This window comes from Silurus aristotelis (genome assembly GCF_946808225.1).
Source record: "Silurus aristotelis genome assembly, chromosome: 26".
NCBI lineage: Eukaryota > Metazoa > Chordata > Actinopteri > Siluriformes > Siluridae > Silurus > Silurus aristotelis.
In genome coordinates, this window is record NC_139599.1 from 7,004,930 (window position 1) to 7,030,380 (window position 25,451).

The window sequence follows — 25,451 nt, forward strand, 5'->3', positions numbered from 1 at the left end:
ATTAGCAGTTAATTTATGTATAATAATGTAGAGCAATGTATAATGCTATTAAACAGTACAAGTCATACATAATGTATGTGTACTGTCATTTTACATTTGGATGAGATTTAATACAAGTGACAAAGTACACACAATACTAAAACCACAGCCGAATTAGCACATGCTAGTGGATTTAGCAACTTCTGCCAACTGACAATTATTATCTCACACCAAAAGAGCAGAAGGTCAGGAACTAAGGAGGCTATATTTAAAAAAAAATAATAATAAATGCTAATGCATGGAATGTATATGGAAGGGGTAGCTCACTGGTTGAAGTATTGGACTTTGTACCAGAAGGTAATGAGTTCAAATCCCAGTACCACCAAACCAAGCTGCCAGTGCTGCGCTATTGAGCAAGGCCCTTAACACTCAACTGATCAGTTGTAATTGTTAGTCACTGAATAAGAGTGTGCCAAATCCCATAAATGTATGTACTATAGAACAGAACCAGAAGAAGTGCTTCCCATTAATACTATTACATTGTGCGGCATGATAAAGAAGAAGCAATCATTGGATTGAAATATGAATATCTTTATTGAACTTTGTACTTATATAAACATAAATATACTTTATACATTTATTCACTTTAGGCATTCTGTCAGGGACAACACAGACTCCAGTACACATTTGCATTGATGATTACATTTCAGCTCATTTGAACATTGGGGTCCAGATATGACCGTGTATTTCTGATTACAGGCTCGGAAATCGGACATACCCCAATTCAGAAATGCATTTCTCTTTTCGTGTAAACAGCACAGGACCACAGTCACGAACCAGTGGATCATTGCGTCACGCAGCAGTGAGAAATGATCTTATCCAGTTGTCTTACTGCATCCTCAGACACTCACTGGATTTAAAGCAGCAATCTAGCATTTTTTTTTTCCAGTTTTGCAAAAGCAGTACATTTAAAAGGCTACCAGACGGTGGCTGCTGAGAGTAAGGCGCTACATAGCATACACATCAGGCAGTGTGTTGATGGTGCAGCTTCTTCTTGTAGAATTTTATCTTGCCTGATATTGAAGTACACCATCAATCAAATGCTATTCAACGAGCACTCATGATCAAGCAAATCACTTCTAGCATACAGGTTGCCTTCGAGGGAGGGAAAAGTGCAAAATGCAACAGAAGCCGAGGCATCCACTATGAGGCAAAGCCGATAGTAAAGCCCTGTTCAGTATTCTGCTTTATAAATTCTACACCACAAATACATGCATAAAAACAATAGGAAGTAGTTAGGAGGACAAGGAAATTTTTTTTCCAGATTAGTCCACTTAGAAAAACACAGGTGCAGAATCCAATCAGGTTTTTTTTTTTTTTTTTTTTATGAATCTGCAACTAGTTTTGGTGTGCAATTTTAAAACCTTAAGACAGACACTGTAATATCCTTCACTATACCTGCAGGCCAATTAGAAGCTCACTTTGAACTTGGTGGAAAAATGACCGCTCTTAAAGTTCCCCTTAGAACCACTATATTAAGATACTCTATTTCTCCATCTGATGAACCCACAGTCTATCAGTAGCACAAAGCAAACATGGAAAACTATTGGGACATCTCATATGTACATAATTGTTTGTAGTATGCATATTAACCTATAGGCATTTTTTAAGAATCTTTTTTCCTTTGCTTCTATTGCAAAAAAAAAAAAGGAAAAAAAAAAAAAAGAAGCTTTTCTGGAGTTACTAGTTCATACTCGAGCAATGTCTAACACGATTAGCCCATTTTGCTGTCCATAAAATGCACTTTTCAACCCTCTTACAACAGAATTTTAAAATAAAACAACAACATTGAGTAATCATTCAGTCTAAAAATTCAAATGTACATACCATTGATAATCCTAAAGTTCCTGAGGTTTTTTTTCTTCTCTAATCAGCATTGATGTCTTTTCTGTTCACAAAACACAATAAGGACACAAGACATGCTTGCGCACTAACACTGCGTGAAAAACTAAACGGAAAAAGGCGAGGCTTCACGTAAGGTGCAAAACAGCAACTTGATTCTGAACTGAAAAAGAAGTGAGTTGATTCCAGTCGTTGGATTTTCACACTACATTCCACCCTGTGTTAGAAACACAACATGAACATTTAACACCTTTCAACCTAAACCAGTCCTTCATCTAAATTGGTGAAAGTGATTAGTAGCTGACAAGCCAATTATCAAAGGTGTGATAAGGAGCGCAAACATAAAACAAAAGGAGTTTGTACTATAAACTTTGTACTAACCACAGAAAAATTTGTTAAATCTGCTGTTCTTTAAATTTAAATAAATAGATGTAGAACATTAACACATGGAAAAAAAACAAGACATTATTGGTTTTGTAATAAAAAATAAAAATTCTAATGAAAGACCTTAAATATCAGCTACACAGACTGCGGTTTCTGGAGGAATCTGGTGGTTCTGCATGGGATAACACTTAAATGACTAATAAATTAAGTAAGACATTAATGATAACAAACGTAGTGCTTAAATATAGAAATTGGAGGGTAGGAGGTGGTGCGCTGGCTCTTTAATGTTAAGCCCTTTGCTGCCACCTACTGGATTACAAGAGCACAAACGAGCAGCTTAAGACTAAGTCTCCATTAAGACACCACAAAAAGTGGTGCATCTTCTTGGTCCCTAGTGAAACAGGTTACTACAGTCTGAGTATCCTAGGAAGAGTAGATGCACAATTCCTAGGTGTAATAACATTGTTTACATCCTCTTTTGGGTTCTTAGTGTTTATTCTTAGTGTTCTCTGTTACCATCCTCCTTGGGCCTTCTGGCATTCACAGAATGAGAACATTGACTCAAACCCCAGGTCTCTCCACCCAAGATTGCCTGTCCTTTTTCTTCTCAGAGCCAGATCTATTTTGCATCCCAACAAAAACAATAAATCAAAAGGAAACGACCTGCCAGTCTATCACCGGGACTGGACACCCAGTGTGGTTTTTAGATGTTCGTACACCACGTAGCTGATGCTGACTGCAGGGATGACCTTCATGAAGTTGGGTGCCAGGCCTCGGTAGAGCCCCATCGCGCCTTCTGTCCGCACAATATGTCTAAACAGGCTGCTCATGGACATCTGAGGTGCTCCATCCAATGTAGCTGCTGAACAGAGAGAAGGGGGACCAGTAAGATTGTAGAACATTAACATATTATACAGAACACTGGAGAACATTTTGTTGTACAGTGGTAAATGCACCCTTATGTGGAATCTCATTTTGAATTTCTGCTCATGCCCAACCAACCAACACCCCCCCGCCACACACACACCAATGTATCAGTGTATCGTTAGAAAGTGTGACATGACCCATAGCGATCAATACAGTCCACTGATCACTGATTGACAACACACGGACGTCTGTTTACACTAGATATGACGTCAAGATGAAAAGTCAGTGTAGTGAAAGTAAGGGCTGCGTGAGTGAGAGTGAATTCGCATCTACGTCAATAGGAAGCAAAAACAACAGGCGTGTACAATCCTGATTTCTGTACAAAAATAAAACCACTTTTATCGTTTACTTGTACAAACAAATTCATCCTCACCTTGAGCCTGCATTCGCGTCCTAACCAGGGCTAAAGGGTAACTGGCTAACTGGCCGCACGTGCTGGACATTGTGCCACAGGCTAACAGGACAAACACACCAGGATCTGCGCTGTCTGTCGCATACCTCTGTAGCCATGAGTTCTTTAGAGTCTGCATGCAAGAGAGAAATCAAAGGAAACATCAGTCTCTTAGAAAAATTATACAAACACTTAATTCTAAATACTTAAAAACACAACACCTTCGATGGATTGCAATTAAATTGTAAATATAAAATATTAGGGTTTGGTGCTTAGTATTTATTTATTTCATTGAACAATTCTATGGACACATTCTAACGCTTTTTAACTGCACTTTCACATTTAGTGTATAAAAGATACAAAAGGAGCAATCCAGCATTTTTTGGTACAACAAACCTACATTTCAAAAGACAGAGTGAGAGAGAGAGAGAGAGAGAGAGAGAGAGAGAGAGAAAGAGAAAGAGAAAGAGAAAGAAAAAGAGATGATGGCTAAAAAAGCTGGAGTATATTCCTGTCAATGTAAATTCATTCCTTTTTCTGTTCTTTAAAGTGGTACACTGATCATTAAGGAAAAAAACATTACCTCATAGACAGCCAGGTCTATTCCAGCGTAGGGAATAATGCCGATCACGTTCGGGATGTAGCCCTTGTAAAACGCTGCTACGCCCTCTCTCTGCAAGATGTGTTTGGCACAGTTCACAATCCCGGAATACTGACCGGTCTTTCCAAGGGCTAGTCGAGTCTTCAGAACCTTTAAGAAACATAAGGGTCTTGGCTTAGACCTTTTATATATAGTTTACACCGTTTATTCCAAATTATACCACAAATGCCAGTCTATTAACACGTTGTATAGTTACAAAATACTCCAAAATACCTGATATAAAAAAAAATCATTATTTTATTACAAAATAAAAAAAAAAAAAAATAAATAAAAACTAGATTGTCTACTAAATATCTTACTCCAAAACTGTATAGTCATCCGTACATAATGAGCAAGCACAAAACATGTCATGGTTTTAGACAAAGTTGAAGAATTACGCCTACTTTATGGTGGCTTTGGTAATGGAGCTGGCATTTCAAACCATGGTTTTCTCCATTCACACCTGTGCAAACATCTGTCAGTTCTCCAAACAGTTGGACAGTTAACAGCATTCGCACACATACTGCATTATCCTCTCACCTCCATTGGGTAGATGCTGCTCTGCGCAATGGCACCAGCCAGCGAACCTGCAACCAGCCGCTCCAGAATTCCCAACGTCTCCTGTTTGCTCCCAATCAGCCGCTTGATCTGATAGAGATAAGAGCAAATAATCACTGAATGACTTGCAACTGAAGCTCTCACAGATTCCTGCCCAACGTTAATCTGATTATACACAGGGAGGGAGGTGATCCCGCTCTTACCTGCTCATAGGCCATGAACTTGATAGCAGATTCAGGTGCGATCTTTATGACGTTGATGCCGTTTCCTCGCCACAGCGACCGAATACCTCCTTCACGGATCATCTGAGAGAAACCACTAGCCATACACATGGTGTTCACACGAGAGGAGTGGACCTAAAAATATCAGAGAGAGCAAATTAATGTGTGCATGTTAAGAAATCAGTCAATTTGCTTCTAGATGCGAGTGAAGTGCTTTGTTGTTTTAGTTTTTATTCGGTTTATTGATTTATTTTATACATTTTGCTCTGTTGTATCCTAGCCACGAATGAGAGATAAGAGGGCTTCACTTTTAAGTTTGTCCACTATCCTTGCAAATTTTTTTTTAATTATTTAAAGTTAAAAAGATAAGCGGCATCCAAAGTTCAGCTTTCAGGTCAAGAGGAATTTCATAATACATTTTATAGTCATTGATTTGTGTTGCCTGACTAAACAGAGACAGCCCTTAAAACCTTTGACCACATGCTTACCTTACTGTCCTATGACTACAGCATATGAACTCTGGCTTACCTTTCCCCTACTTATTCATCAAACAGTCATTATACTATCAATTCAACATCCCATAATTATATTCTTCAATCTTGTGGTGCACCCCAGCAATCTAAATGACACACAATGTTGATTAAAGTCAAACCTAGTTTTTCTTAAGCATCCCTCTAAACCTTTTCACAACCATGGGCCGAGTACGGAGTAAAAACTTTTTTCAACAAAGACTTTTCTGTTGCGCAACCCCCAAATAGTATTGACCAGTTACTAATCATCTGATGATTTACCTGCATGAGAACTTTGAGTCGGTCCAACGGAGCCGTGCAGGTGCGAGACACGGCGCCAGCTCCGCCACCTGCCACCAGGTGTCGCCACCACATCCCAGTCTTCTTTTCTTCTGCAGTGAACTCATCAGGCACCATCAAACTCTCCCCTACATCAAATATCTGCAAGGAGAGGAGAGCAGAAATGTCAGCCATATAGCAGAATCTGAATTTCAGACAAGTACTCCATTACTGCAGGTCCTGCATTCAGAACAGAGTGGATGTTGGACCAGGGGACTGTCCAATTCTTGATAAATTGGACATCACAGCAGCTCTCACAATGCAGTAGATTATAAGATTTAGGTTATTGAGCTCAGTTTCTATAGTAACAGCTTATATTCAGAGTCAAGTATGAGGGACACTTCACATAATCCAAATTAATTAATCTAATGTGTTGTTTAACTAATTCTGACGGTTATTTCATATTTATGGTAGACATTTCACAGGAGGACACTGATTTCTCTGTCATTTTTGTCTTATTAAATAAAAAAAAGTGAGGATAATAATAATAATAATAATAATAATAAAAACGGTGAGACATCAACTATTAATTAGCTGTTCCACAAATGCCATCAATATAATGGTCAGAAAATTGCCATGGTGTAGGAGGAATTAAACGCCACCTCATCGTGTCATGTTTTATTCCTTACTTGAAGACTTCAGATATTCAAATAAGAACCACGTGTCCTAGGGTCTGTTTCTGAGTGATAAAGACAGGCTGGCTTTATCAGAGTTCCGTGTGCTCGAGTACTGATGCCACCAATCTTGGTTTCAATTGCCACTTTGTTCTGCTAAAGTCCTGGTATTAATTATATAAACATATACAAAAGTATTTTTTTTCTTGAATAAATTTCTTGATTCATGGAAATTTTTCTGAAATGGTTGGACATCTAAAGTCAGAAAGGAACGACGCTGAGAGGTTCAGCGTAACAGGATTACATCTGAACACTGTGATCCTGGGCGACACTTTATTTAACTTAACTGGAGCAGAACAGCTGTTAATGACTCTGGACACTTTGTCCGAGTCCATCAGATTTCACTCTTTAGAAAGTAGAAAACAGTATCAAGTAAAAGCACAAATTTCATCACATGCATTTTCATACTCTCATAAGGTCAGGGGTCATCTCAGGTCAACAAAAGTCAAATGTGCTGCTTTCTTTAGTACTAAATGTACAGAATGTTCAAAAACATCACCATCTATAATAATCCTGACAACAAACTCGTCAAAGAGAGGAAAACCCTATCAATCAATCTATCTTTGTATAAAAATGTCCAAATGTAGCTTACTGTCGAATGCTTCCAGTACAGGATGATCTCTGGGATGTTGTCTGCAGGATGAAGCAGGTGGTAGTCCCGCCATTCATTCCAGTCGATGGTCATTGTCCCATTCTTGTCCATGCTGTTTAGGAAAAGAAGATACATTTAAGATTAAAACCAACATCCAGATCCGGTGGTTAACAATTCAATCGCAGACACTCTCGGAATCGCCACGATCTTCCTGAATCCTAATAGACACGATTCATGATGTCTCGTTCGCAGCCACGTCGATGGAAAACAAGTTAATAAACATGCACTAAACTCAAAACCCTTTTCTGAGCATACAGCTAATTATCTCCAGACCTCCACAACATTTACTTGTGCGTCAATCAAAAAGGACACCCCCCCAAAAAATTTTTTAAATAAAAATAAAAAAAAATTGAAAAATGAGCTACTTACTTAATCCTCATTTCAGAAAAGATCTGAGTTACAAAGTAAAATAAAACATTACAGAAAGAGCAGCAAAGAAGTGAAAGCTGAGGCAAGCCAGGCATATAGGGACAGAGAGAAGGTGAGGACAGATTACTTACTACATTATGGGAGCAAATACATGGCCCCTCCTAATTCTGAGAAGACACACAGAAGAGGAGGGGCAGAAAGACAGTGTGTGAGGAGTGAGACAGAGAGAAACGGGGATGCAGTGGGAGAAGGACAGAAGCACAAAACGTACACATACAGAGGTGCCGGTTCTTACAGGTCTACCTAAACATACTACTATATATTTTACACATCCAAATAGATGTAATTTACTACTATTACTAGTTGCTAATATTTGCATATGAGTGTAAAACCCTGCGAAACAAAGTGTTTAGATGGTGAACACACCTCTTGAGGATTTTCTCTGCCTGCTGCTGGGAGATGTGGACCCCCAGGTCTCTGAGGGACTGCATGATCTCCTGCGAATCAATGTGACCTTTATTTAAAAAAAAAAAAAAAAAAGGGGTCAACATTTCTTCAGTAAACACAAGATTGTGACACAAACTCATGTAAATGCTGGAAAATCTGCAACAACACACATCCCCCTTACCATCATTCTTCTTGTCAAGACTTTTAAAGACCAGCCGTAGCTTCTTTTCATGGTCCCTCAGGTAATGCACAAACTCTTCAAAGTCCAGCTGGCCATCCAGGTCCTTATCTCCGGCTTTCACAATTTTCTGAAATGACACAGTGTGCAAAATAAGGCAAATGGAACAAAGGTGAGGAAAACATCCCACATAACGTACTAGGTTGTGGAAGTCACAGAGATGATGGATTTCAGAAAGCCTTTGCCATATGTGCTTTGTTTGGCCAAGGTTCCTTTGAAAGGTCTGCACACCATCATAGCCATTAGCACTGTTTGTACCCAGCAGCAATCCAAAGTTCATTTAGAGGTAATGACGAGGGCTTTGGGGAGGTTGGCGCTTCAAAGGAAGTTATACTGGTATGAATGATTGAGTTTAAAGAGCTTGAGGAATAAACAGATGGGGGATTAATTTTTAACTTCATGTTCTGCTAAGTGAATGACATCATTACATCATACATATTTATTCCACTACTACCAAGAATATGGCATTTTTCCAGATATGGCTTTTTTTTTTTATAGCAGTTTGACCAAATAAGTGGAAATGTCTAACTAGTACATACGGACAAATAAAGGCCCTACTAATTCTCTTCACTGAAGTGGCAACTGAGTTTCAGTGATCCTTGTAAGAAAACTGGCAGTAATCCAGTGTTTTCTCGTTTTAGGATAAAGATGGCACCCTTGTCGCTGGTATTCCATGAACTTACAGATGTTATCAGATCTGACATGGTTCGCCTTTATTTTGTGTTCAGCTCAGGGTTATACAACAGACTCCCTGTTCATCAGCACTTTCACAGGCCTGCTATCAGCCGTTTACACAGTATGTCCTGAGCGGCTTATGAAATGTTGCACAATTACTGAACTGATGAACCCCAAGAGCTAAAGGCACACAGTAGAATTACTTTACCAGAACCAATTAACCTTTTCTTACAAATAGAGACCTGCTAACCTTAAAGGCAAATAATGTGTCAACCTTGAAATGGGGTTTGATGTAAAAGTAAATATAAAGTAAACATTATAACATTCTATAATTTCTTGTCTAATGTCTTTAATAGAGACTGAAGTGGTTCCACATGGCCCACATTTTCCATTGTATCTCATATCAAATCTACTCCTGTTTAAACTAATCACTTTCTAATGCTAATTTCCATTAAAGTTATAATAATTCTTTGATTTGACACATCGTAACATTGAGACAAGATGAAAGCACTGTCCAAACAATTACTAATAAAACACAGAATACCGTGGGGAGGGTTTTCCCGGGGTATGCCTATTAATATCAACTTATTTAACCGTGCCAATCTTTCCAGACTCTTTCAATGTGCATTTGAGTAATACCTCAAACCAGTGAATCTGATGTTATAATGCAGAGCTGACATACAAAATGCGTAAAGGTTTGCAGCTCAGCACTAAATAACTAGTTAACAGTGGTGAGAATTGAGTCGGGCTAATTATATGGCACTGAACCCTAAACTGGCTGCATTACAGGGCACCATTCTCACAATAACTCAAAGTATACTTGATTTAAAAAGCTGACCAAATTACTAAGTTATGAACTGGGATATTATAAGAGTTAAAACTCTATAGACTGGTAAAAATATGACTGGCATTAACCGGCATAAACTAGTTATCCCAGGCAATCATAGCTTATCTTGATGATCTAAATACAACTACTATGCAGAAAGCTAGAGAAAAGCACATAATATAAACCTGATACATAATTTCAGCCACGATGCCTGGACTTGCCTCATATTAAACTCTTCCTTGTTACATTCTGAACATAAGATCTTATATATATATTTGATCAGACACATTAAGTTCAGATTAGACAGCGCCTTAACACACAGGCAAGTGGGTCAAGGTAACATCAAGATTAAGATACGGACACCTATAAAAATCCGTCCCGAACAAACTCCATGGATCCATGAAGCCGATTAACAGAAGATGAGCGCAAAACTGATCTAATTTTACACATTTATCCAGTGTTACAATCAACAGGAGCGACCGATCTATGTGGAAAAGCTAAAGGAATCAAGCTCTGGTATAATTAAATGACAAACTGGCATGGTTTATTTAAGAATTCGCACAAATCGGTTTTCTAACCACACTTTGAGGGAGTTCGTTCCTGCTCAGAGAAGCACATTTACATGTTCGCAGTCATGGTATACCTCCATCTACTGATCAAGTAGATATTAAATATTTGAAGTATATAATTAGACAGATGTTGGCTTATGTGTTGGGTGCAGCATATATTTCTTTATAAGCATTTCATCAGTCTTGCCATAAGAAGCACGGCAGAGCAACACATCTACATACATCACACCATACAAGTATACATTTGACAATGGTTTGGACGATACTAACGATCAGGACAAGTGTAGAAGATTAACCTGGTATAATTGTACTGACCGTGTTAATGCTGTTAATCTGAATGAATGTGATGTCACTGAAATCCGATTTAGGGCAAGAATAGGACTGAAGTACATGCATAACTGAACACAGGTAATCTGGATTATCCTAAATACCATCATTACCCACGGGGATGAATGGAGAAGAGGCTAGACATGTGACCATGTGACTTTCTCTAGACATTACTGACATCATACTACTTACTTAAAAAAAGAAAGAAAGTTTGTCGACCGAACGAAACCAAACAGAAAATGTTAAAAAAGGAAAGCCATACCTTTCTCCAGTTTCGATATGTGTTAAACTCCTGAGACGGAAGGATTAAGGTCAGTTTGAAGAGAGGATTCAGCGCAGCCGGTAAACTGTTCGACTCGAAATATTCACATTCAGTCGAGAGAGAATCGGCCACAGGCACGTACAGACACAGGCACAACATTATTTCAGTAAAAAAATAAATAAATAGTATTTATAAATAACCGGTTAAATAGACGTTAATAAATACAGGCGAATTCAGAACCGTAGCTCTGCGCGTGGGAAAACCCGGCGAGCGCACGGACGTATAAGTGGGGCTGCGACGCGTGTGTGGGCGGGGAATCGGTCATGTGATTGACGGAAACTCGACTCCGATTGCGCACCCCGCAGCCGGGTGTCGCGCTCGCGCTCGCATGACGTCGACACCGCTCATTGGCTGCTCAGGTTACACATCGGAAAGAAGAAATGCACAGCATCGGGGTCGTACTTGGGACAGTTTGGACTGCTGTATTTGATTTTGATTTTTTTTAAATTGCAAACAAATTCATCATAATGGTACTGTTATAAAAAAAAAAAGAAAAAGAATTCATATAATGTAACATAAAAACAAGACTTACTGATATGAATAATGCTATTTATATATTTATAATATTAATACAAATTCAACCCAGAAAGGGCCATGCCTTATAGTCATTGAAAATGAAAATCATTAGATATAAACAGGTATAATTTGGTGTGGCCCATGCCTGGTTGGAATGAAAACCTGCACCCATGACCTGATTAAAACTCACATAAACAAAGAGACCATTCAAAGCTCTGCATTTAATATTATTCTGGATTAGGGATGAAACCCAGGACTGTTGAGCTATGAAGCAGTGATATCCACTGCATATCGGCACCTCTGAGTCTCTATGCAAGCCTCCATCTGAGTACCATAGCTAATAACAGCCGAACATATATTTGATACAACCAAAATTAAGCTCCCAGAAGTCCCATAATGCAGCTCGACCAATTACATTGGTGGATCGGAATTAACTTCTACATAAGGTAGTTTTAATTCACAATTCATTTCAAATACTACCAGAATTATTTACATGCTAATTTTCTTTTCAATTTCACATAATAGTTCAAATTAAAGAAATACTCAATGCGCAATGCTCCATATACACCACCCAAACACAAAAACCGGGAACGTTAGATGACGTCACACCAAACTGATCAACCCTCCGCACCTCCTACTCTCACACATGGATGTTAATTTAAGCCCCTAAGCAGCAGGTTAACCTTTTTCCTTCTATCAGCTCATAGGTGATACTCATCACTATAAACATTATAAATTCATAAAGCTGGAGGTAATCTCTACATAGACTCGAAGTGCAGAAAGAATACATTAACCTTTGTCACAGCTCAACATGAATAACGTTCTCATATATCTTTTGTGAGCTGTATATGAAACTATTTGAAACGTTTTACCCGTGACCTAATGTCAGGACACCGACACATACCCTGATGCTGCACTTTTTAAACTACGGTCCATTCAGGAGCTGAAGGAAAACAATGAATGGGTGAGTAATCTTTACAGTGACAAACGGATATTGACAGGAAACAGGTCATAGGTTTGTACTTTTGTTAAAGTCAAGCTACATGATGAAGAAAGGCCAAACTATGTCATAATACTGCTCCTGTTACACATACATACGGTTTTGTGTAAAACTGAAATAATAACAATGCTAAAAACAAAACCAAAAAATTCTGAACTAAGCAGGCAAATCAAGAAAACCGGATTCTTTCCACCAATTTGCTGAGATTAGGGAAATGAACACAATTCTGAGAAATCCATGGCCAACATAACAGGATCTAACATTAATATCCAACATACAGCAGTATCCAATATCCACACTATGTCCAGGGCTTGAATGTGTAAGGATATTATTGGATATATAGCAGATTTTGAGTCTCCTAACATACATATAGGGGTATGAAATGGTTACTCCAAGCTTCAGTGAAAGCAGACATCTTTAAGTGAGAGATGTTCCTTTATTAACAAAGTGATCATAAGCACCTGCTTGGTTTAATTGGTTAATCACACTCCTGACTCTGATCCTACAAAATCCCTGACTGCAAACCAAAGGGACGTCACACAAAATATTGATTTAGAATTTTCTTCTGTTTGCTCACTATGCAACCTGATAAAATAAACTATATATATATATATATATATATAGAGAGAGAGAGAGAGAGAGAGAGAGAGAGAGAGAGAGAGAGAGATAGATAGATAGATAGATAGCGCATTCTTACTTTACAGCATTTTTTTCACACCTGCCTAAAACTTTTGCACAGCACTGTATGTGATATAAATGTGGACCTTTATTCCTCCACCTAAAAGGCATTTCTTAAATTATTATAACATGAAAACCTGCAGGCACTTTTTCAGTTGCAACAGCTCTTTAGTTGGGAATCACCTTTAAGCTGGCAGCACTGTCTATCCCCTATCACCTTGTGTTTAATGTCTGGTTGGCTCTGGAAGCTGTGCCAATTTGAAACTTGAATCATAACATTCTGTCCTAGTACGTTCTGGCATTTTGCGAATGGATATGCCCAGCTTCACGGTCATAAAAAAAGCATGCTGGTGAACATATTTTAAGCGGACACTGTGCCTCAGGTTGTTTGATAATAAAATGGTATAGAATAGAACATTTATATTTTTGTCACTGTGCAACACAGAGTATCTACTGAATCCAGTGAATGAAAAAAACCTTATTTCAAGCTAAACCACTATTACATTATGCATATGCATAATATGTACACGTACTCTTGATCATGATCACAGGCACATGATGCACATAATACATTTTCTACCTTTCAAGTACCATTAACACCTAAGCCCATTTAAAACCTTTGGGATGTACTGGAACATTAAATGGATGCCAGGCCTCCACACCCTACATGAGAACCTGACTTTACTAAAACACATGTGGCTGGAAAAAACCCTCCAAAATCTAGTGAAATATCTTCACCGAAGAGTGGAGGTAATTATAACGTCTATAGAATGCATATCTATCTATCTATCTATCTATCTATCTATCTATCTATCTATCTATCTATCTATCTATCTATCTATCTATCTATCTATCTATCTATCTATCTATCGAGAGAGAGAGAAAGAGAGAGAGAGAGAGAGAGTACACTGCACTGCTGGATTAAACAGGTCATGTATCCTGTAAGACGGAATTTTATCTTTACGTTTTTTCTGTTTGCAATTTCTTCCCGGGATCGTTGAACAAACTAGTTCTTAAGGGAATTTATAAAACTTCCAGATGCCAATATTATTTTGAAAATAAGTCCTAATAACTGATAAATCGAATATTAAAATTTCAGACAATTAACATTTTTTTCCCCCCCAACCATTTTTTCTTATACTTTTGAAATAGCAATACCTCCTGAATTTCCTTAGGGGGCGCCACTAGTATCAGCATTGTGGTTTTCTTTGCTGGCGTTTGGCCATCCTCCTGCTTTTTTCCAATTGAATCCACTGGCATGCTGTGTTCCTTTTGCCTGAGATCTGCAACATTCTTCTCATTCTTCTCAGCTGTCGGTGAACCTGAAAACCACTGGCGCATGGACGACCACATTTCTGGCAGCATTTTTCCCTAAGATGCTACAAATAACTGGATTTCCTCTATGAGACGTCTCAGTTTCAGAAAACAGACACGTGCAATGTGTAACCGTCCTTAATTGAATAATACAGCTGTTTCAGTCGATCCTTAGCCTTTGAGCATTCGCAAATTCACAGATGATTAGTACGAGGTAGAGTGGGTCAGGAGGATGAGGGCAGTTGAGGATGCCAGAACACTGCAGCTTCCTCAACACTCACACATACATCTCCAAATGAGCTTAAAAAAAAAAAAAAAACACCAGCTCTTTCACATTTCAAATGCAGCCACAAATGCAACTATTATATCGGATTAAAAAAATAAATAAATGCCCATAAGTTTAAAAAAAGAATCGGGTATCAAATGAAAAATTGATGATTTGATCAATGAAACAGCAAAAGAGAATCCTCACACTGCCTTTAAACGAGTGATGAATAACAATATGCAAAGCAATCTTCTCTTTGTCTCTCTTTCTCCCTGCAGCTGCTCGTCCTGGTCAGTCCCACGCCATCCACCTCCACAGCCGGCAAAAAAGTGATGCAGGTTGGAATAAAAAAGGCTGTAAAAAGCTGCAAGCTCACTGCAGCCTTACTGCATCCTATCAGAATCCAGCACACTGCCAAGTCCTGCCTCGAGAGTTCTTCTACAGCCAGTGAGAAAACGGCAGACTGATGACTAAGAGATCAAGCTATGGATCAGACCATTCAGCAGTGTGGAAATGTGCTGACACTTTTCTTTTTTCTCTGAAACGTTCCTCTCTTCTTTCCCCTTAGTCACGCCATCATTGTCAGGATCTCCATGGAGATCCCCGGGCAATAGGCATGCAGGCGGAAATTCTACAGACGAAGACCTTTACACAGCTGTGTGTGTATGTGTTCGTGTGTATATAGAGTATGTAATTAAATGTAATGTATAAGTAAATATAAAACATGTACAAGCTAAATATCAAATGCAAATACAGCAACTTATAACAAACACACCTGCCAAACTCTCCAAAACAAAAATACACGCTTGCTCTTTAAAATATACTCGATAGATTGATAGATAGATGGATAGATGGATAGATGGATGGATGGATGGATGGATGGATGTGTGTGTTCTGGCCACAAGATCAGCATCTGAACTGAGTCTGGAACTGAGTCTGAAGTGGTGCATTAGTTTGCATAATCTTTGCATATTAAAGATGACCTAGACATGCCTTATGTGGAAGCAGGACATCGTGTTCTTTGGTTTCAGAGATGACAGAGATTTCTTTAATAACGTATAACTCGTGGTCTAGTGGTTAGGGTTCGGCACGCTCACCGCCACGGCCCGGGTTCGATTCCCAGTCAGAGAACCGAACCCAGCCATTAGGGTGGCACAAGCCAGTGCACTCTTAGTGCCAGTCCCAAGCCCGGATAAATGGGGAGGGTTGCGTTAGGAAGGGCATCCAGCGTAAAAACATGGCAAATTGAACATGCGGATCACAATTACGAATACAGACGATCCGCTGTGGCGACCCCTAATGGGCGAAGCCAAAAGAAAGTTTAATGTATAACTCGCACACCCACCCTTAATCTCCAGGTTATAATATTTTGGCCAAAATATTCTAGGAATAATGTGTCTTGTGATTTACATTGTTGTATCATTGCAGCACTGTAACATTTTAATTGTATCTTTTTGTTGTAAAATGGAGACTTTTTATCCAAAGAATCATGGGGGATGAGCGGTCATATCTAACTACAAAGCATATTAGCATCACTAGGAGAATGATGATAGTATAATTATTGATGGCATGACTGCGATATCCACAAACCAAACCGGGTATGTTATAACTATGGGGAGAGGGACATTTGTGTGGAGGAATGATTAGGATGATCATGATCGCAGGACAGGCCTTTCACAGTCACACATCTAAGTTTAGCGGAATGGGACACGCCAAAAATCAAGTAAAAAGCCTTCCCAGAAGAGTTGAGGGTTTTTATTATAGCAAAAAGCGACTAAATCTAGATTTCCAAAAGTACATAAGGGTGTGCTGGTCAGGTGTCCACAAACATCTGGCCATTTTGTAAATGATTGTGATGGGGTGTATGATTGAAAATGGCATGAATGGGAATGGTACAAGTTATATGCGTCAAATAAGGACGCTCGAAAGGATTAAAAGCGGTCCCTGACTGTGCTTATCTTATCACAGGCCAAAAACATCCAACATCCGACAGGTGATTTGAAGGGAAAATTCCAGAAACAAAAAAGAAGAAACTATTAAAAAAAAAAGAAGCAGTAAATTTAATAAATAACCATAGAAAAAGCATGAAAACAATCTCTACTAGTATTTTACATTTTGATACTTTGCAGATCTTCTCATTTTGTAAATGGCTTCATATAAAAACACACTGTGCACATACCACACAGTCTTCTTTGTCAATAAACTAGGGATTTGTCAGGGTTGGTAAAGACATGACTCTCTACACTTTCCTACGTTCACAATGACGGCTTTCATACAGAGGCTTACGTAATAAATGTACCTCAGCTAAATAGGTCTAGGTATGAGGAAATGTTTTCAGAAATCGGAATGATTTTGCCTCTGAGCCTTTTGGATCATATGAACGATATCCGAGGTTAAATATTCAGCATTATTAACCAGGATGAACAGCTCCACAGCTTTCTATTAGCCATGGGTGCCCTCTATTGGCTATTCAAAGTGTTTCCATATTCAATCAAAATGCACAAATGTGTGTTACAAAACCTAAAAGTACTGAAGATTTTGTTGTTCATCTTGCAATATAACCAACTTTGGAGTCTCTGAACTGACAACGATAAAGTTAGAAGCAAAGGAAATGTTTTAAAATTGTAACAAAACATGGCAATTAAATAAATTAAATGACACGCAAATGAATCTAAAAAAGAAACAGACTTGTCCACAGCCTGGTCCACCAGCGAAAAGTGAATTTTCAAATTTTTTCTTTTTTTTTTCCTAGGCGCATTAGTGACATTTAAAAACAGATGTCCATTCAAATAACACACTAACGCAATTGAGGAGGTATGAGCACGCCAACATGGGGACCCAAAATAAAACACAAACATGGTGTTTCTTCACCATCACGTTAACTGTTTGTTGCATTTGCTGTACATATGGATATAAAAACTCATTCACACTATTATTGGAAGATCACAACTTCAAATGCCAGTTGTGCAACAGCTGTAAATGTCTGGGAGTCTAGAGAGCAAAGTTGCCTGTGCTCCATTTGTGAGGGAGAAGGGATGTAGCACTTTCCTGTCAGTGGTTTACACTGTTGTCATGTGACAACATGAAAAGGTATATGCAGTTGGCTGGCTTCATGTGTCTCAGCCAGCACGTGTTAGCCTTTACCCTCTTATAGCTATCATACCATTGAGAATGTTGGCTGCTGGATGGGAATTGGCAAACTACCACATTGGGGAAAAAAAGAAAATTAAACAAAAAGATTATTGTGTCTTCCCAAAAGGTGTCAGGCGCCTATGATCCTTGGATGGCAGCCAAGTCCAGGGTTGACAGAAGCAATATAAATTGGTCACAAAGTTCCTTCTAGCCAAGTTGATGGTGTGAATTCTAAGTAAAGATCCATTCCAGGAGAAAAGCAGTACATTCTGGGAATGGAGTTCTGTTAGTATGTTCAACACATTACTCATAAAGTGGCTAACAGAGCGGAAACACCGTCCCTGATTCCATGGATTTTTTTACACACCCGTCAGTGCAGCTCAAAAACGATTGGACTAAACTGGTCGATTAGTAGGGTAGTGGCGTACTACGTGGAAGGATGAGTCAGCCATGCAATAAATTGAGCGCAGTAAATAAGGTCCTATAGTGCTTACTCGCAGCAACCTTTGTTGCCTAATGATAACTTGGCGAGTTGAAAAACACAGTCTGTTTTGTTAATAAAGATGTATTATGCCAACTAGCAGAATGTGCTTTTTCACAAGTCTAGGACTGGGCATGGGCTGTCCATCCTGTAACAAAGGGTTGCATGAAATTGTGTTTTCAGTGTCATTTCGTAGCATTCACACAACTTTACTGCCCATATTTCTCTTTCTGTTATGATATGTCCACATTACTGTTAAAATTTGATAGATATACAACACTGAACGGCTCACGGTCCTGAACTGATTCAGCATTTTGTTAGTTATGCGTCTAATGTGACTACTGTTTGAACACCGGAGATCTAAATTTGTGCATTTAGAATACAGGAATCCCCCGTTTATTAACTTCAGAACGTAACCACGGGGGATTCCTGTATTCTAAATGCACAAATAAAAAATATAAAAACCGTGACAAACAGATGCCACCCCAAAATATATATATATTTTTATTGTTTAAGCTGTAACTCATTCTCCCACACACTTTAAACACACACAGAAAACATTTGCAGGAATATAGCGAGATGAATTTTGTGTAAATTGGTAGAAATACAGTACACTGTATCACCTTTACAATGAGTACATTATGTACAGTATACAGTTCTGTAGTAGTAAGTGTCCTATGACGTCAAAAAAGTTACACGTCACCGCATTCTTTACTTTCTGTACTGTATTGACATTTTACTTTATTTTATAATTAATAATTATATTTTTATTAATAAACTTTTTTTCGGCTTCTACCGTTAGGGGTCGCCACAGCGGATCATCCGCATGTTTGATTTGGCACATGTTTTTACGCTGGATGCCCTTCCTAACGCAACCCTCCCCATTTATCCGGGCTTGGGACCGGCACTAAGGTTTATGTAAATAAACACCCTAATGGCTGGGGTTGGTTCCCTGACCGCGGATCGAACCCGGGCCGCAGCGGTGAGAGCACCGCATCCTAACCACTAGACCACCAGGGAACCCAATTATATTTCTATTAATAAATTTCATTATTTCAACATAAAAAAGCCATTAAAAAATCCCTATAAGTTTTTGGTCTATAGTGCTATCTGCGAGAGACCGGGAAAATCAGCATAACCAATTAGGTATGCGGCGAATGCAATTCTGCGATAAACCGTGGGCCCGAAATTCGAATTATTTTGTTTCACACTGACAAAACTGCATCGCTTAATATCAGAACAAAAAAAAAAAAGTTCAGTCATAATTTGTCTTTATTCAAATTTAGTTTGAATTGAATTTTGAAGCCAGTTTTTCTAATCGAAACATGTCTGAAGTTTGTCGTCACATCTTTATTACATAGTGGTGCTAAATGCACTGTTTATACAGGGCAACATGGTGGTGTAGTGGAAGCCACCTCACACCTCCAGGGTTCCCGGTTCGATCCTAAGCTCGGTTACAGTGTGTGGAGTTTCGCATGATCTTCTCATGTTCATGTGGGTCTCCCTCTGTGTTTACAGTATAGCAATGCTGTAAATCTTGTGATACAGTAACAAGAAGGAAATTCGTTAGCTTAATGATAAGTTTAATAAGCAAAGGGTAAAGTACGAGGGATACAACACACACTTACAGACATGCACACATTCACACACCTTCAAACACAATGCATATTATTAAAGTGGGAGGAAGGGCCAGTGTTAACACATGTCCCTTCTGACTTCATTAATAATTGTTAAGGGGAACATGTCATCTGGCTGTCCAGAGCCACAATTCTTACATCTCTTTTATTTGTCCTTTCGTTATGTCAAATAATGCTTACTCGCGTCATTGCGCTGTGAACCCGAGTAGCTTCAGCGTGCATCTGGGGCTGAAATGCAATTTGCAAACCCAGTTCACAGAAGACTATTCATTGCAAAGCTTCTGGGTAAGCATGTGACAACAGTTCTCGAACGTCAGCACAGCCCGTCTCCTGAACTCCGTTTGCATATGAAAAGGCAAATTCTCTCTTTCAGCAATTACCTCAGGAACATCTGTTGGGTAATCTGTTTAAGATTAGCGTGCGAGAACTTCCCAGATTGTTTAAAGTCTTTTGGTGAATTGCTGATCAGAAAAAAAAAATTTGAGTTTCCAGTCCAAGTTCACCAAAGACGGCAAAAAAAACATCGACGGAGAAATGCTACAAATAAGAAAATAAAAATAAAAAATTATTTAAAATGGTTTATTATAATTCTATAACTAATTATCATTATTATGTAATGTATATATTATTCATAATGTATATATCTGCTATGTTTTGTACTCTTTTCTGGCCACATGATTCAGAATAACGACAGTTGCAATCTAATTGTCCTCTTTCAGAAACAAAAACTTTGTGACACAATACAGAGCAGGCTGTAGTCACAAAAGTTTATATGAGATTCTTTTTGTTATTGTTCGTTAAGTAACGCATTACGCACAAATGTATTTGCTAATGACCTGCAGAAAAATGTTTGCTGCCCTGTTAGTCAAAAAGTCCTATCGTTGTGAAAGTAAGCGACTACTGGCCGAGTTTATTGACATACCATACTCTCTATCAATGCTGGCTTTGACACTAGAGCAGAACAGCACAAGCTGCTTTTCTTCCCTTGAGATGTATAAACAGTAATGAGCTTTTCCTGTCAGAGCAAAAAATATCAAAAGTGGTTGGTTGGTGGATAACTTTAGAATAGATGACCTGAAATAAAAGTTGTGAATACTGACCGAGATTGTACCTTCTAACCAAAGTTTTTCCATTACACAAATTGGGCTACGTGATACTTCAAGTCCTCTGTGGTTGACATTGTTTGCACGACTAAAACTCTATCCTGAGACTAGAACATCGTGTCAGAACGGAGTAAATCATTAAATCCATATCGTGCACCCTTCATCGTTTTCAATGCTAGAACATGTTTAACAAGCCTACATGGGAACATTGAGCCTGGATGCTTTCCCAATGGGCATCTGCTCTGCGCTACTGAGTGTTCTCGTTATATTGCACTTATGTGCTGAATCCTGAGACAAAACGCACTGATCTAATCTTAGTGTTGCGATTCCATTTGGACGGTAAAGGCGGATGTTTTCGATTGATGGATATGATAATTTTATACGACAATGTTTTGGTAATTAGTCACATTCCTAAGCAATGCCTTACCATATTTGGGCACCAGATGTCAAATCTGTGTGACCCGGGGACAGGTAATGATAAAAATAAGATGCAAAATGGAATAAAGAATTTGCAGCTCAAAATGCTGCATGCAGTTTCTTTCTATTAATAATTACTCTTCTGAAATGACGGACGAACTCTGCAGCTCCAGGCATGAAGAAGCCTCTTGGTTCACATAGAAGCATGACAGGTTTTTCTAAACACTTATGGCAACATCGGCAGCTTTGAACACAATCAGCATTGAATACATCAGTGATCTCTACACTGCTAATAGACAGCTTTTAAAACTGAAAACAGAGCTTTTACAGCAGGGACAAAGACTAAAGTCAGGATTTCCCAAAATTGATCTCCAAAGCTGGATATGCCATCTCTGTACCACAAGCCAGGGTTACCTGGTGTATGTGATAGAAACCAGCCTCACACCAAACCAATACACACCCATTCCATTGCCAGCAACTCAATCTATAATAAATAAACTTTAGAATTGAAGCTAATAATAAAGTTCTGGCACAGCATTGTTAAGTAGGATTTTTATCTGCCATTGTTAGTTTCAAGTTAAAAAGCCCTGAATGACTTGGATTGCCATAACGATTTGGAACGCTACATGATAATATAAACGCTATTTACATAGCGGCTGACACTTCTGTTAGAGCTGCTGTTACAGAAAATGAATCACCAGCTTCTGACCAATCAGATTTGAGAATTCTAAAGCAGTTATAGACATGCATTTACTATAGTATCTCATTTATACAAACTTGTGTAGTGTGTAATTCTACATAGTACATGCATGTAGCCTATACCTTCACTGGTTGTTAAAACAAGTGGAATAATTTATTTGACCTCTCATTTCAACCACCCAACCCACAGGAGTGATTCAGAAAATGCCCCTGAGGAGGCGTACAGTTTTTTCAGCTTTTGTTTATTTATGACTCGTGATAAAAAATTTCGGTCCCACTGCTCCTCTACACCGACACTCTTCTACACCGACTTTTAAATAACAAACTAGGAGGCTACATCCAAAAACACAAACCAACCAGTGGGTCTACATACTCGTGTATTCTATGTGCATTATGATAACTTTAGTACTCATTATATACGAGACATATAGAAATAATGTTAAATCAAATCCAATCCAGTATTATAGACGGGTATATACCCTGATACAGATGCCCAGGGTCTGATTGTTATATTCAAATCTGATACACTCAGAGGCATGTTCATCCTCTGCCATTGTCATTGATCGATGAATGGCCCAGTACAGAAATTAAAATCACTCGGCTGTAATTTTATGGCGGTCCATTTCCACCGATAAATGGAGTGGCAAAGAATTAACCGTGCATGACGGATCAACTGTGCATAGCCAACAGATGGCCTACAGTCAGAAAACTTACTATGTGCACCTATATGGTGTATACCTGATGAAATAGCCAGGCAGCTATAATACATAAAATGGCCATTAAATGTACAGTCTCTAGAAATGAGTTCTACTCTTTTATGGTGTTTTGGTTAACCTTGTTGAACGACCGGACATATAATACATCTGATTGAAAATGAAAAGCTTCGACTAAAATTCCTCACTCCAGTGTTTCTCAACCCTTTAGTGTCTGGAGGTGAATCCGAAACGACCTCAGAATTTCACATCCCTCTCTCGCTGGACTCCCACAGCAACCTAATGTTCTGCCCTGCAAACCCTTTTGCATGTGTTGGTTTGTAACTTTATAATAACCGAAGACCAATCAATTGTGCTCAGCAACAGATAGTATACAGTCAGGAAAGTACACCTAGTGTGTTCACCTATATGATGTATACCTTTAAAAAGTCTAATAAATGTTCTCTAGAAATGAGCTCTTCTACCTTTTTAAGGCTGTTATAGTGTCCCGGTTAATTGTGGTGTACGACTGTACAGATGCTTCCTTCTGGTTAAAATGCATACCGTCTACTCCTAATCAAATTCCTCGCTAAAGAGTTTCTCAACACTTTAGTGTCTGGAGGTGACTCCAAAACCGACCTCACAACCGTCTCTCTCTAGACTCCTAAATCACACCACAGTTCTGTCCTGCAAACCCTTTGGCTTGTAATGGTTTGTAACTTCATTATAACTCTTCGACCTATCGTGCTAGATTTGTTTTTGTTTTCTGCACCACCTTTTCCTGAAGCCAATCTTTCTGACAACTTCTAATACCAGTGTGATAAAGAGCATCTGTGTAAAAGAGTTGATGAAGAACTAGCTGCTATGAATCATGATACGGTGGAAGCGTGATATTTTTAGGCTCGGTCGTCATACCGTGTAACTGTACTCTAAAAGATCTACCAACTCTCCAAAGAGCTCCTGCATATCCATAATATGTTTGTGGGCCAAAGAACCATCTAGCGGTCCATCCAAAAGACCATCATGAGAACCATCCAGAGAGCACTTATTCTTCCTAAGGGGTCTTATTAGCATGTTTGTGTTAATAGGCTTTAACGCATATGTATGAGCTCTTCTGGATGGTTCCTTGGAAATTACCTTTGAAGGTTCTACCTAAGAAACATGTTAGGAGATAACCTTTGGAAATCCACTTACACTTCCTTGTGTGTTTGAAAACGACAAGCAGTGTGTGTGTTATCTCTTATACTCACCCTGAGCTCATGCTCGGTTCGATGGAGCCCGAGTTTCTTCAAGCCGATGGTCAGGTCGTTCACGCAGATCCCTCCGTCTCGGTTCACGTCCAGGATCTGGAAGAGAACTTTGAGGCGATTCTCCTGCTGGGGGCCGCCGCACGCGACGCACATGTGCGGCTCGTCTTTCGCAGCAGCGATCCGGGCGCTAACTGCGGCATCAGCTCCGCTAATACCGCCGCCCGGGTCCGAAAGCCGGTACTCCTCCGAGCTGCACTGGCATAGAACATCGCCCAGGATGGGGGAGGCAAACGAGCCCTGCTGGTGCATCATGCGATATAGAGCGGATTGTAGCCGAAAAAATGAACTAGTCTTTGTGTGTGTGCGCGGGTGAGAGAGTGTGTGTGAGAAAGAGGTTTCACGGAATCCCCGAGAACACGTTTTCACACAACTTTTGCAGTCCTATACTCGCTGTACGAGCTAACGGCTAGTTTTACTCTTCTATGATAAAAAATATTCTTTTCACAAATATTTGTGATAAAGGATAAAAACACCACAACCAAATTCCTTTTTTCTTGTGCTCCACAAAAGTCCAAAAAGTGTTTTAAACAGGTCCTGAGTGAAACCCGTTTAAGCTCCTCTGAGAGAGATGAGGTGGATGCTAGCGGGAGTTTAGCCGGGGAAGAAAAAAAAAACCCCGCCGGTTTTCACACCGACAAGCACCAAATATAGAATTCGATAATATCAGACTTTTTTGTTAAATATATCCTGTGACACATTCGGAGAATAAATGTCCGCTCTGGTTGAACATCGCCGGATAATCCGTGTCGAACCGCCTACTCGCTGACAGATGATGAGAAAAAACGCCGGTAGAGCGGTTCCGAGTGGGCGGGGCTTCGACAAAAGGAAATGTGACGACTTGCTAAGGAAAAAGGGCGGAGCGCTAGAAACCGGGCGTGATGGATGGCTTGGTTAGCCAATCATATGTTTGTAAAACGCAACCGCCTTCAACCCGCCCACCCGGCTTTAGTCACGCGCGTGAATTTGCAGGCGGCTTCCGTTTCAAAAAAGAATGTATCCGGCATGTGCAGGCTGGAGACTGGAGCACTACAGTACACTCACGTAGCAAGTGTATCCAGAATATTCATGTGACGAGAGATCAAATCCCAAAATATCAACAAATAGTGGACTATATATCAAATTATATTATAATAATGTAGAAAACTGGTAGAAAGAAAATGAACAATATTTTATTCACAGAAATACAGAGCTAGCATAGTTCATGGCTTGTGTAGTGCTAACCAGATCTTAATCTTTAGTCATAAAATATATCCTTGAA

At 39.1% G+C, this 25,451-nt stretch overlaps 1 protein-coding gene across 8 annotated transcripts; it reads right to left on the bottom strand.

Moving 5' to 3' along the window:
- Positions 1 to 549: 549 nt before the first annotated feature.
- slc25a25b (solute carrier family 25 member 25b) lies at positions 550 to 25,023 on the bottom strand. 8 transcript variants are annotated; one of them, XM_083530535.1, is made up of 11 exons: positions 24,134 to 25,002; positions 8,174 to 8,300; positions 7,972 to 8,059; positions 7,677 to 7,712; positions 7,117 to 7,228; positions 5,794 to 5,952; positions 4,985 to 5,137; positions 4,764 to 4,871; positions 4,167 to 4,334; positions 3,566 to 3,716; positions 550 to 3,124 (listed from the first exon to the last, which is right to left on the bottom strand). In XM_083530535.1, the coding sequence occupies exons 1-11, from the start codon at positions 24,443 to 24,445 to the stop codon at positions 2,940 to 2,942; spliced, it is 1,599 nt and encodes a 532-aa protein (XP_083386661.1). In that variant the 5' UTR covers positions 24,446 to 25,002; the 3' UTR covers positions 550 to 2,939. The 8 variants fall into 8 exon arrangements, with proteins under 8 accessions (XP_083386661.1, XP_083386657.1, XP_083386654.1 ...); XM_083530531.1 differs by lacking the exons at positions 7,677 to 7,712; positions 24,134 to 25,002 and adding exons at positions 14,302 to 14,612; positions 14,792 to 15,256 and having other exon boundaries at positions 550 to 3,127; XM_083530528.1 differs by lacking the exon at positions 7,677 to 7,712 and having other exon boundaries at positions 550 to 3,127; positions 24,134 to 25,023.
- Between the last annotated feature and the right edge of the window lie 428 nt (positions 25,024 to 25,451).

What these genes read in the sequence shown, in the direction of transcription:
- slc25a25b (XM_083530535.1), bottom strand. Translation starts at nt 24,445, where the DNA reads ATGATGCACCAGCAGGGCTCGTTTGCCTCCCCCATCCTGGGCGATGTT. An exon ending in GCAGAGAAAATCCTCAAGAG is followed by an intron (nt 7,713 to 7,971) that starts GTGTGTTCACCA and finishes GTGTCTTCTCAG; the next exon opens with AATTAGGAGGGGCCATGTAT. An exon ending in GACTCAAAGTTCTCATGCAG is followed by an intron (nt 5,138 to 5,793) that starts GTAAATCATCAG and finishes TGATATTTTTAG; the next exon opens with GTCCACTCCTCTCGTGTGAA.